The 14356-nt window shown below is 38.7% G+C and overlaps 1 protein-coding gene across 1 annotated transcript; it reads right to left on the minus strand.

The window, feature by feature from the left end:
• Positions 1-372: 372 nt before the first annotated feature.
• Positions 373-13780, minus strand: CD40LG (CD40 ligand). The gene is made up of 5 exons (XM_036306207.1): positions 13193-13780; positions 11185-11316; positions 5900-5954; positions 3870-3932; positions 373-1085 (listed from the first exon to the last, which is right to left on the minus strand). The coding sequence occupies exons 1-5, from the start codon at positions 13346-13348 to the stop codon at positions 709-711; spliced, it is 783 nt and encodes a 260-aa protein (XP_036162100.1). The 5' UTR covers positions 13349-13780; the 3' UTR covers positions 373-708.
• Between the last annotated feature and the right edge of the window lie 576 nt (positions 13781-14356).

Raw genomic sequence — 14356 nt, forward strand, 5'->3', positions numbered from 1 at the left:
CCCCCTCCCATCTACAGTGGTGGAGATAGGAACAAGGTTGAAATAAGATAACTGATTAGCAACAGTCTCACACTGTGAAGGAGGGAGAGAGGGAGGGAGGGAGGGAGGGAGGGAGGGAGGGAGGGAGGGAGGGAGGGAGGGATGGAAGGGGGGGAGAGAGAGAATAAATGAGTGTCAGGGAGGCTAGTGGGGGGACAGTTTTTTAGTTCTCCACTGCATTAGACTTTCTAGAGCCTGTTCCTTTCATCAGTGACACAGGGACCCAGAATCAACCATAAGTAAATGTGAACTGAGGTTCCTTGTTTCCCTTATGTATCTTCACTGATAAATCAAATACATTATCCACTGAAAGACACTGCAGGCAAAACAAAACTAAAAAACTAACTTGGCTAATAATTTGCTGTTTACTCAGAATTCAATCTGTGCATAATGGCCTTGTCTTTTCATAGGGATCTCTGGATGTCTGTATCAGTCAGGTTGCTGCTTCAGAATATAAGCTCATAGGGAACGTGGCCTCTTTGGGTTTCACCCGCCCCATATTTCACTTATTGCAGCCCTATATGCCTTGGGGTGTATAATAAATAGTTCTCCATGGGGAGGATCCTAGAGTTATAAATAGGCAGTTCAACAGGGGGTGGTCTTAACTGCTTTGCTGTATTATGAAGACTGCCAGCATCTGCTCAGCGGCAGCCTGCGAGGTTACAGTGTTCAGAGTTTGAGTAAGCCAAAAGATGTGAAGCCGGTCCCATGGCTCACTTGGCTTGGATCAGTCACATTGACAAACACTGAAGCACCTGGCTGCAATTCAAATACTCCTCCCAAGTGAATGGATTGTTGCCCGCAAGGTTTGGAGGAACTGTGGGTATTTGCAGCTCTAAGTAAGATTCTCTCAGATCCACTCGTGGACTTCAGGCAGAGGCTGGCTATAAATGGAGCTTGACTCACAGCTTCCCGATTGGAACAGAAGGTGACTTGGGCATAGATATAATAGAGTCCTTGTCTTTTAACAGCCAGCCGTTTCCCATTTTCGAGGGTTACCAAGTTGTTGCTCATGGTGTAATATCCTTTTTGGGCCCACTGTAGTACTGTAATGGAGAGGAGAAAAATTTGTGGTGAGATGAAGCATAGCATGATTCACATTCTAACAAAACATAGTTTAATGTTGACACTAATTTCATATATGAATGGAAGTTTGGGGCAATAGGGACTTTTAAGGACCCTTTCAGCCTTAAGTCTATGAAGGAGCTATGGCTGACAAATTAGCATGGGTTTTATAGTCAAATGAAGCTTGGTTCCAATCCAAGCTTTATTCAAGCACAGGCAAATCTATCTCTGAGTTTTAGTTTCTCATCTGCAACACTGGGCTAATATTACAGCACATTTTAGAGACTTGTGAAAATTAAATAAAGTAACAGAGCATAGTGAGTTTCCTTCTCCCTTTAGAGTTCTTAAAGCTTATTTGTCCTTGAACTTCAGAAAGTGTGAATGATTTCAAAATTACACATCATAAATTATGCATTCCAAAATATTCAAGCAAAATCCTCGCTAATATTAATATTTATTTATTCCTTTCCTTAAATTTTACAAAGTCAAAGAATTGCTGGTCTACCTAGCTCAGCCTCTGCACAGAGAAAAGGAAAGACCCCATTTCTTCCGACCTGATCAAGCTGTTGCAAACCTGACCTGCCTCCCACAGCAAGGACTAAAATTAGGCAAGGAAGTATGAAAATAAACCTGTCATTTCACTATGTGTTTTGATCTCCCATTGTAGTGGGCGCCACCAACTTGAAAGTACATGTATTCTTGTGGCTAAACCAGAGTACCCACCAACAGTGTGCCATTTTCTCGGCTGAGATGTTGAGTGGGTTCAAAGTAGTGTGTGCACCTGATTTCAAATCTCAGCTCCCACAGAGAGTTAGATTGCTGGGTGGGGGTTGGGGAGAAGTAACAGTATTAATGTATTTGCTCCCTTGAGCTTTAAAAAAAATCCTATTTGGTGGTCTTAGGCCTATCAGGGTGCAAGATCCAACCTGTTAGGACTCATCCTTTAATATAAAAAAGGCACCTGAAATGTCTGATTTTTTGTCCCTCCAGACCACTTCAGAAATGGTACTTTATTATGATGTTTTCACTTTTGGACCAATTGAGAAAAAAAGTGCAGGCTCCCTATCTTTTCATCCACTAAGTTTATTTTTATAAGTCATAATCTAATTTTCAGCCTTGCTGTGGGATGTAGGTCAAATCTGCAGCAGCATGAGCAAGTACGAACTAGAGGTTTGGGACTGGGGTAGGGGGAGGAATGTTACTTTTTTCTCACCTGGTCCTCTGGGATCCTACTGTGATGCAGACCATAAAATATACTAGGACCAATACCAATAATGGTCCTTTTAGCAGAATATGAACATCATGAGATATATACAAGGGCAAAGATTTATATACAGATGGGAAGCTATTTTTGAGGAGGTATCTCTGTTGCTATTATCCAATCTGGATGAGAAGGTGTCATGTGAATGGCCACCCTGGATATGTCAATATAGTTGTGATATTCTCTTATCTGTAAGTGTATTTTATAAGAAAGGGGTACTTGGAAGAATTATTAAATATTGTGGGAATACTGGTATGAATGAAGGACTTTATGTCACCTTTGTGACATCTAAATTACAGTGAAGAAAGCTAAGTAATATCACCTTACATTTGTATAACACTTGACAGTACAATGTTCTTCCACATTAGCTGATTTCATGTTCAGAGTCACTGTGTGAAGTGAGGCAGGAAATTGCTGTGTAGGTAAAGAGACTTGCCCAAGGTCACCCAGCAAGTGGTAGTCATGGTTCTTGAGCCTCAGTGTTCAAAACTCCTTATCCACTGCTCTTACTCCCATACCATGATTCACGATAACCATGTATAACCACTAAGAAATCGAAATCGCACCTTAGAAATGAGGCTGTCTCTCCTCTCCTCTCCTCTCCTCTCCTCTCCTCTCCTCTCCTCTCCTCTCCTCTCCTCTCCTCTCCTCTCCTCTCCTCTCCTCTCCTCTCCTCTCCTCTCCTCCCCTCTCTCTCCTCTCCTTTTTTCTCATCTCTCTTTTTCTCTCAAACACACACTCTTTAGAACTCCATTCCAGAGCACTGTGCTGAATTTTTCAAAGACTTCTCTGATGCTTTCAGACTGCATTTATGTAAATGGGGGATTTTATGCTAGCGTGTGTGTTTCCATCCATTTATCAGATGTGACACATTCTCCAGCACCAGCTATCAGGAGGTACAGATTTGGGAAAAAGATCTAAGGGCTAGAACAATGGCAGAACGTATATGGAAATAAAGTCATTCAGAGTTGAAAAGATTACAGTATGTTGTCTGTTGTTACTTCATTGGAAAATCTAACATCCTGGCACCTACTGATCTTTGCAAAATGATTTTACCTTTTAATTTCCTTGAGGTTGGCCCCCATGCAAGGCTGGGGTAACATACATCAATTGACAGATGGCAGGAAATGCCCCCTGAGGCCCATTTACACACAGTGAAGAAGGGTTAGTATGAGGGACGTTCACAGTCAAGTCACTACCTGCCATCTCTTCTATGCTGTCAGAATAATGGTCTCTTCACCCAGTAATTCATCATTTAGAATCAGCCATTAAACAAGAACATAATGAGAACATCGTTATTGCTTCCCACCTCCTTTTGTCCCTTCAAGTCCCATCTTTACATTTGAGCTCACTTTGAAGACAAAGGAGAACATGTAAGAGGTGTATGAGTAGGTTTGTAGATTAGGCCCCAGAGGAAGAGAGGAACGTAATCATTTGGCTGCATTGCATCAGTATCCTAGCCTTCCCCCTTGGATAGCTGATGCTCAGATGCTTTTGGACTTACCAGATGCTGTTTTACTACTGGCCTCACTTATGACATGCGCTGCAATCTGAGGTTCCTGATCACCTACAATGAAGCAAAAAACAAACTGTCAGGCCAAAGTAATGCAAAACTGCCCATGGAGCTATTTGGTTCAGTTCCACATCTGTGTAATAGAGGCTGTGTTTAAATAGGTTATGTAAAAGTAAGGGTAGAATGGTTTGAAATCCTTCTCACAGTGGAAAAAGTTGGTTTCTAAAAAATCTGAATGATTGAATTGGCTAATTCCACTGATTCTATTTTTCTTATAGTTGTTCAGTACTCAACTCCACTTCACATAGATTGATACAGGCTAAAAGTACTGGTCTGCATTAAAATATACTTTGAGTCTTGCTTTTAGGAACAACTTCCATCCATTGGGAATGTTAGTGGGCCCCAAGGTCATGTCTGCACAATTAGCTAGTAAGATGCTTATGGTATCTGATTTGGTCAATTAATTGGCCAAACTATTGTATCTATCTCTAATTGTTTCTTATGTAAAAGGCTTGCTTTTTAATTAGATGTGCTGATTGCTTAAGTGCAAAGATTGTGTGGAAGTTTCTTTTTGTCCAGTAATGAGTCTGGTGTCAGACACTCTGTAAATGCCTTATAAATATTTAGTCAAATTGCATGACCTAAATTACAAGTTTTGTTAAGTTTATCATTTTTCTGAAGACTGCTAGGCAGACTGTATGATTAACTTCAGCCTCCACATGAAATGTTTCCTCAAATTTTACTGTACTTAATAGATAACATGGTTCAACTCAATATATCTTAGAGTCATTCTAAAGACAAAACCTTCATGGAAATCAGATCATCCTTTGCATCTAGACCAATAATTAAAGCAGGCTCTGAGTATGCTCTTTGCCTCAGAAAACAGTATCTGTATTTCTGTATGCACAGGGTGGGGGCAAAAGTAGATTTACAGTTGGACATATGGAAAATAATATAATAAATAAATAATAATACAAGAAAAACTGTGTTTTATGTGCTCACAACTGTAAACCTACTTTTGCCCGACCCTGTATGGGCATATGCATTTGTGTGTATTAAATTTACAAAACCCATACCATCATTTTCACTGGCTTTGTGATATAATAGTCTCTCTAAAAACATCCATCTACCAACTTTTCATCTTTCTGATACTCAGGTCACTCCAGGAGTTATTGTGTTATATTCTAAGAGGAACAGGGAAAATTAGGGAGTCATCCAGAAAAGGAGGTAACTAGGAAAGGATCATAAGAGGAAGAGTGGAAGGTACTTGGTAGGTTTAGCTTGGAGAAGAAAAGGCTTCCATGATTACTGTTTTCAACATCTGGACAGCTGCTGTGTAGAAGAGGAATTATACTTTGTTTCATATGGCCCCATAGAGCAGAACTGGTTCCAGTGAGTGGAGAGTACAGGAACAAAATTCAACTCCAGAGGAAAAAAGACTTCTCTCAGGTAATATAGTAAACTTATAATTATTAGACCCATTCAAAGACGGGCCAGGCTGCTTTATGAGATAGAAGGTGCCTAAGCATATTCTACCAGAGGCCAGGTCAGATGGTCATTGCTGTTGTGAAGGAGATTTGTGCCCTGGTTGTGGTGTTGGATTTGAAAACCATCAAGACCCCTTCAAACCATGAGATGTTCCAGATACTCTCATATCAAGAACAAGGCAAAGAATAGAATATTGTCACATTGACTCATTCCTTGATTCCAGAGGCTCCACTGGCCATGGTTCCCCATGAAAAACTTATTGAGCAGTGAATGCCACTGCTACCAAATGATGATTTTCTTATCATCTTATCCTGTTTAGGTGGTATGGTTGCTTTGATCAAGGTATTGAAAATAATGGAATTTCTTCATACTTGGTACTGTCAACATTAAAGGAACCCATCTGATTGTGTTCCAGTTTTATTTCCAAGGCTAAAAGTTCCCTGATACAACACTGGGTTACTCAATATAATCAGCCTTATAAAGCTTCCTTTTAGTTTTTAAGTATGCATAGAAATTGGTAAATAGCAACCTACCTTTTTGCTGTTGAAAGTTTTTTTCTTTCTCCTTCACTTCATTTCCCGTTATATCCTGAAATAAGAATCATTGCAAAAGATCATTTTAACAGGGTCTCTTCTGTGGGGTTTTAGAGGTATTATTCAATTTGGTATCAATATTTACTCTGCTGCCTGTTTCTAGTAAGGATTATCATATACACTTAGATCCTGTCATTAATATCATACTGATTGGGAGCCAATGGCTCTGACAGATGAACTGACAGCTCAGAAAACTGAGGTGCAGACCTGGAAGCAGAGTCTGGTCTTCATTATCTTCACTCCAGCATTCTCGCTAGACTAGAGGCTACTATGCTGACTCTTCCTATGACCCCAACCTCCCTGGTTTTGACATGCATTTGCAAATAATGTTGAATGGGGAAATGTTTCTACCCTGGGAATTGGTATATAGAATGTTATTAAACATAAAGCCTGGTGTATATCTATTAGAATAAAATTTGTCTGAAATCTCCCAGAAAATGGTAACAGTAAGTTTGATTGTGGGAAGAAATCTCAACATTTTTTATTTTGTTGTTTCAGTGGGCTGAGGAGATTCTCTTGTTGCTGGTGGTGTGCCCTTGTGTGGCCTACATGTACATGGGTGGGCAAAAGTAGGTTTACAGTTATAATACAAATAAATAATATAATAATAAATAATAATACAATAATAAACTGTGTCTCAACTACTCACAACTGTAAACCTACTTTTGCCAACCCCAGTGTTTAGAATAATCAGCATGTATATAGGAAACACAGGCCATCTCCCAATGCTTCTGATGTTCAAAGGCAAATGCAACACTTCTCTAGGGGTTTCTTCTCACTTGGCAACTGAAGGAAAGTTAGAGGTACTTAAAGAGTATAACAGGGACAGCAACCAACACAGGTCAGAAGATAATAAAGGCTACTGCTGCCATTTTAAAGATATTGAATAAAAGGCCTCAAGGGCATAACTGGCTGGCATGAGGTCACCCAAGGATTCTGAGGCTGAAGTGAAGAGTCAAAACTGTGAGATCACATTCATAGGCCAGGTTTAACTCACATCATCACCCTGTACTCTAAACACAAGAAAGGAAGACAGTAGTATTTTCACATCTTGTAATAATCAGTCTTGGGCTCCTTCCCATTACTAGAATCAATTTTATACAGGGCTCTTCCCTTTCATTCCTCCACTAGAAGGAATTAGTGTTGTAACTATCGATTGTCTTCTTGTAGACTCAGATCAGTTGCCAGATGTGAGGGTATAAGTTAAAAGAACCTGTACCTCTCCCTGTCCAGTGTGGCTCAGTTGCTTGGAGCATCATACTAGATGGTCTCAGGTTTGATTCCCCGTCAGGGCACATACCTAGGTTTCAGGTTCCATCCCTGATCGGAGACAACTGATCTCTCTCTCTCTCTCTCTCATTCACTCTCTAAAATAAACTTTTAAAAAAAAATTAAAAGAAAAGAAGAACTTGCACCTTGAAAAGCTCACGTAGGTCACAGAGCATCAAGTGTGGCACTGTGAAAGTGTGGCAACAGGAAAATGTTTGTGAGATAACAAGTAAACAAATGAGTATTTAGTGTCTTTTCAAAAAACGGAGTGTGATGATGGAGGTTGAGATACTTTCAAGCTAGGTGGCTGCATTGGTGTCAGGGCCCAGACAAGATGAGAATGTGAAGTCAGCAAAGTTTGTCTTTTATGCACCCAACCTTGCCTTTCCGAGAACTTTCCCCCAGCCACATGCCCCAGAGCATTTTTTCTTGCTTTACACCCCACCTCAACTGAAAGACTTTTTAAAGCTGACTTTCAGAAAATCTAGGATTAGTTATTTCTCTCTCAGTGGGAACTCTTGTGGCAGGTATGGACAAATTAACCTTTAACTTAAAAAAAAATGCTTTGACACTATTAAAGACATCTCAGGAATTGGTGGGCAATCATGGAACTAATCATTCTAACATGGTGTAGAGTGGGTAGTAAGTTTTTTAAAAAAAATCCTCACCTGAGGATATTTTTTTTCCATTGATTTTTTTTTAGAGAGGGTGAAAGGGGGAGAGAGAGAGAGAGAGAGAGAGAGAGAGAGAGAGAGAGAGATGAGAGAGACACATTGACTAGTTGCCTTCTGCTCAAACCCTGACCAGGGCCAGGGCTCAAACCTGAAACCAAGGTATGTACTCTTGACTGGCAATCAAACCTGTGACCCTTCAGTGCACTGGCTGGCACTCTAACCACTGAGCAAATTGGCCAGGGCATAAGTAGAAAGTTTTTTAAAAAATATATTTATTAATTTAATTTCAGAGAGGAAGGGAGAGTGAGAGAGAGAGTAACCTCAATGATGAGAGAGAATCATTATCGGCTGTCTCCTGCATGCCCCCTACTGGGGATCGATCCTGAAACCCGGGCAAATGCCCTTGACTGGAATTGAATCCAGGACCCTTCAACCCCCAGGCCGACGCTCTATCCACTGAGCCAAGCTGGGGAGGGTGTGAGTAGTAAGTTTTAATGTGAAATTACACTATTCATGATGCTGCCTCCACTACCCTAACATAATCCCATTGTCCCACCAAAGTGACAGCGTGGTGCTACTTGCTTCAGTAGATGAGTTCCTTGTTATTAGAGGTGTTTAAACAGAAATAGGGGAACAACTTGGCAGGGACAGTGAGGAGAAAATTAAAGTTCTGTATTGATAATTAGATCTGATGATTTCTAAGACCTCTTCAAGTTCTATGATTCAGTACTCAAAATTCAAACCCTAGGTTGTTCTGGACCATTCAGATTCTGACCCAGAAAGACTGCTAATGTTAGCTAAGAATATAAAAGTTTAATTTGGGGTTATTATTTAGCTGACATGTTAGGTTAAAAAAAGTCCAAAATATTGTTCTAGAATGAGAAATTTGGGTGGATGGATATTGGAGTGGGGTTCAGTCACTGGAGGAGGATTGAATTTGTGGAGGACTTTGTGTCTCACCATCATGCATATCATAGGTACAGATGACATTGACTCAGATTCCACCCCTACTGCAGTAGAGGCACTGGGCTTCCTCTATCGTATGTCAGGAGCCCCAGTTTACATGCCCAAGAGGTTCTGCCTTTTTAGAATATGAAACTTTGAAGCTGTTGTGTGTTTTGTTGCTGTTGTCTTTTTGTTTGTTCATTTCTTGTTTGTTTTTTTGTGTGTGTTTTTATGTAAGCATAAGCAGAGAGACCAAACGAGCTATTTTTCTTACTTCTATCCTGGGTAGTTGATTTGGGAAGCTTTACATATCTGACCTGAAATAAAGCCATGAGGAATTGGCAGTTCAACTGTAAAAATGTCAGTAAGGAAGAGAGGAGCAATAAAGCAAGAGCCAGTGTCACTGCCTTTGGAGGGACTGTGACGAGAAAACTATGTAAGACTGATCACATAATTACAAAATGTCAAAGTTGGCAGTGCCCTTACAGATAATCTCAGCCCTCTCATTTTATAGATGAGAAAACTGAGGTCTAAAGAGGTGAAGTCATTTGCCCAAGGTCACGCAGTGAGCACATTATACACGTTATTGGGATTATTAACCATTGTTTTGAAAGTGGCTTTATTTACATTTAAATTTGCAACACCTACCAGTACCCTGTAATACTGGCCAGAAGCCTCAAAGAACCAGAAAATAAATTCATTTCTACGCCTTACAAATAAAAATTTAGGAGTCTTTACATTAAAACCAGATTAGCATAAAGAACCTAAAAGCCAGCAACAGAGTTGAGCTGCATTCTAATTCCCTTAGATGGCTCAGAAATAAGGAAGGTCTTAGAGTAGTGGTTCTCAACCTGTGGGTCGCGACCCCTTTGGGGGTCGAACGACCCTTTCACAGGGGTTGCCTAAGACCATCGGAAAATACATATGTAATTACATATTGTTTTTGTGATTAATCATTATGCTTTAATTATGTTCAATTTGTAACAATGAAAATACATCCTGCATATCAGATATTTACATTACGATTCATAACAGTAGCAAAATTACAGTTATGAAGTAGCAACGAAAATAATTTTATGGTTGGGGGTCACCACAACATGAGGAACTGTATTAAAGGGTCGCGGCATTAGGAAGGTTGAGAACCACTGTCTTAGAGTCTTCACTACTAGATTAAATTACAAATCTGGGACAATATAGGAGGAGAGGAATAAATTCAGAAGTAAGATCTTAAGCCCTTCAATCCCGGGTTAAATAACACATCATCCATATATGAGCACTAATTCCTCTTGGTTTACCCCAATACCTACCCACCTGGCACAGAGCTGCCTTCAATGTGGAATGCTGCCTCTTATTCATGACCCCAAAGTGGGCTGAGGGCTAAAGGTATATGACTTAGTGTTCTTAGAGGGAAACAGGTAGAAAGAATTCGTGATATTCTGCTTCAAGAGAAAAAGCCCTTAGATCTTTTGTCTATGAGGATGGAATTAATGTTGTAGGTACATCCTCAATGAATGTTCTAAAAATTCTTATTTGAGGTACCCATTATATGACTTCATGCTGGGTACCAACCTGTTTCTGGTCTAGAAAGCTTCAAGTTCTCTCTACCCCGGGCCCTAGATTTTTTGAACTGTTAATACCAAATACCAATATTCAGTGTACCTTTTTATTGGCCCTAGAGTGAACTGGTTTTATGAGCAAGTGGTATTACAAGGTGTTTGGTTTGAGCGGCACTGAGAAGGTCTATTATCCATTCCCCACACCTTTCCTCACAATAAAAGGAAAAGATCTGACTTTCATGGCACTTGGAATTCCATCATAAGAGAAACATTCCTTCATGCCATGTTAGAATGTATCCATCTTTAGAAGTCTCTATGAACTCCAGTAAAGGCAATATCTTAGCCTGTGGCCTGCCAACACTGCAGCAGCAAATGGTTATCACTTCTCTGGAAAATGGTTGCACAGTGAGAAGGCATCAAGATTTGGATGGGAACATAAGAAAATGCAAAAAACAAGCTTGGTGTACTTCAAAATTTTCCCAGAGGCAGCTGCAAATATAAGCTTATATGTATGTGTGAATGTGTTCATGAAAGTGTGTTTTTTCCCTAAGAAAGTCTTTTTTGTCCTTCTCAAGAACATTCCTATGAATGAACACTTCTAAATTACCATATCCTTTTAACATAGGATTTTGGCTTCATTTTTTTCTTTTCTTTTTTTTATACTCATACTATGTATGTGTAAATAACAAATGTTTAAGCTTTTACCTTGTCATGTTTCAGTTTCCCAACAGAAGTACTAAAACTGTTCAATGACACTTTTACCAACAACTGAGCTCCTTACCTTGACGAAGGCTTCAAACTGGCTCCTAATTTCCTCACAGTTCAGTAAGGATAAGGACTTCTCTCCTTTGTTGCACCTCTGTATCATTTTCATGAACACAAAATCTTCATGAAGATTCCTTTCATCTTCTATCTATTTGTAAAATAACAGGGACATGAGACATGTAATTCTAAAGAATGGCACTGATGATGTCTGCTGCTACATTCATTTCCACAGCATCAACAATAGGAGGAGGGTTTTTGCAGATATGCATAGGGAATAAAAAGGTACACTGAATTATTGATATTTGGTATTAACAGCTCAAAAAATCTACAAAAGCCAGCAACTAAAATGTCAGATTATCTGTAACTCTAGGTGGAAATCAGAGCTATTCTAATGCAATTTAATCACAAAGTGTAAATTTTAAAATGTATTATAGCAGCAACATTCTATAATTGTCATATTCCCCATTGCTCCAGTAGTGATCACTCATTATAAAGAGTCTGCAAACATTTCTCTACTGAGAAAATTTCCCACTTCATTTTAGTGTTTGTGATGAAGATGTTAATTTGCAATGTGTGTCAATTAACTCGAGTTCTAATTACATCTCTCTCTTTTTAACTTTAGTATTTGCAGAAAACATTTGAATTTTTAAAGAATCATCTTTCATTTCCAAAGTTAACAAGATATTTTATTTTCCAATGTCTTAGAATGTATGGAATTCACTTGTATAATCAACTAATTCTCTGCCATTTTCTTGTTTTAAGATTAAATATTAGGATTCAAAACAAGATGCAATTAGCCGGTGACTTTCACTGATATTAAGAGCACACCTAAATGCTACATTAAATTTGAGTCTACCCAGGTCAATATTTACCCTGTAGAGTCTAAGCTTATGTCCAGGCTTTGATTGGCAGAGACCATTAGGCCAAACACAACCAGACCAAAACCACCCCCTTTTTTTCTCAGCAGTGAAAGCTAAAATTTGAGTAACCCATTGAATTACCTCAAACATCACTGCCCCACTTTATTCTGATAGAAAATCACATGGCCTTAATCTAGGTTGGCATTCCAATAAAAGATACTTAAATAATCCTGAGAAAATACAGTCTCCAGATACTGTACATCCACAATTTCCACATTCAAACTTTTAGGATAATTGATCAAATTTCTCCTTTTCGTTTATGATTGATATTTTGTCAACACCGCCAATGATTCCCCTCAGTGAAAGTGGATAGGAGCAACAAAACAGGATAAATCCTAATGGTTATCTTTTCCTAAGTATGCAAAACAACCTGCTAAATTACTCTACTCTTTTGCTTCTATAAGTCTAACCAAGCAATGTAAAACATCTTAGATTACATTTAGAATTTTACCAATTATACAGAGAATGCAACTACAATCAGAATTTGCAACTTGCAACTACAATCAGAATTTGACCAATTATACAGAGAATGCCACTTTTACTAAAAGGCAAATTCTGGGATTTATCCATATCTATGTTAATATGAAGCACTATGAAATTTGAGCTCAAATTGATATTCTCCTTCTGTAGTTGAAAATTTAAAATTAAAAAAATTGTTTGCATGATAAAAAGTAGTTTACTTTTTAAACAAAACTTTAGCAAACAATTATACGCAATGCCTACATAATGCTTACTTTGTGCCAGGCTCTGTTCTAAGCTCGTTATAAGGCTAAATTCATTTAATCAATGAAGTGGATACCATTATCATTCCAATTTCTCAGGTGTGGAAACTGAGGGATATAAATGTAAAATAACTTGCTTAGGATCACAGAGCTAGTAGAGGGTAGACTAGAGTCAAGATTTGAACACAGGCAGTCTGACTCCAGAGTCCAAGCTCTTGACCACAGACAAGAATATGAGATTTCATTCACTAGGCACAAACATTATGCCACAAGACTATTTATTGGTTTTGGTTCTTACCATTGTCCACCATTTGAGTAGAGCTAAACCAACCAACCCAGAAATTGAAGACCCCAAATTTAGTTAATAAAGATTTCATCTTACCTTGTCCAGTCTTCTGTGAAGATACACAGCAAAAAGTGCGGACCCAATCATCTGGGTGATAAGAAAAACAGTAAGTAAATACATGAAAATTTTCATACTGACGGGTGGTCCACTAGTCACAGGTCGGGGAGAAGGTTGGCTGTATGTTTCGATCATGCTGTGTTAGAATTGAAATATCTTCTGCTCGAGAAGGTGACAGAGGCAGCATGAGAAGACTGTCAAAGTGGCCACCTTACTCAGAATTAGTTAAGAGCATACAATCATCGCAGCCCACACTTCCTGGAAAATGTGCTTCGTAGTCTTCTCTCCCAGCAAAAACGTTACGTAAAGGTTTTTTTTTTCTTTCTTAAATTATACCCATATCATTCACTTCCAGGCTTTCCCTTTTGTTAGTAAAGAACTTCTTCCATACATTCATTCTTGCCTTGAAATGTCATAGACTTCTCAACAGACAATGGCAGTATTTTCCAATTGCTGTCTAACTTTTGGGGTTCACCAGTTTCAAGGAAAGTGATAAATTAATCCACCAGTAACAGACATATTTCATTTTCGTTCTTACTAATGTAAAGTGGGAACTTGGTATCTAGGGAAAGAAACAAATGAAGACAAAAGTTTGGATTGATTTTATGACAGTGTGTCACTAGCTAAATGCTTCTCAAGACTTATTTAATATTTAAACCCAACGAAATCCCAACAGCTATTCAAGTTGAGACTACATGGCATACAAAAAAGAGTGATAAAAAATTATTAAATAAAATTTAGCTAGAGAGATAATTCAAGAAAAATACATTTCTCAAAGGTCAAGAGAAGTAAGGTCTTGAGGGAAATCAGGCCAAAACTCTATGATTGATGTTAAAGTAGGAATATTAGTTTGACTTAGCCAAATTGCCTGTTATACTGTTCCAATCCATCAGATCATTGCTGATGCCAATGTAACTGTTCAGAAATGGTGAAATAGGCTGCACCTAAGATAACTAAATTATAGTCCTTGCTCTACCAATAAATTGCTATAGACCACAGGCAAATAACTTTATCTCTCTAGACCTCAGTTTCCTCATATCCAAAGAGGGCAGTTACACCTGCCTTGCCTATACTATAGGTTGTTGTGAAGTACAAAAAAGAGGCGTATGAAAGATCTTTCAAATGTGTTAAGCAATAGACAAA

The sequence above is a fragment of the Myotis myotis genome, unplaced genomic scaffold (assembly GCF_014108235.1).
Source record: "Myotis myotis isolate mMyoMyo1 unplaced genomic scaffold, mMyoMyo1.p scaffold_m19_p_4, whole genome shotgun sequence".
Lineage (NCBI taxonomy): Eukaryota > Metazoa > Chordata > Mammalia > Chiroptera > Vespertilionidae > Myotis > Myotis myotis.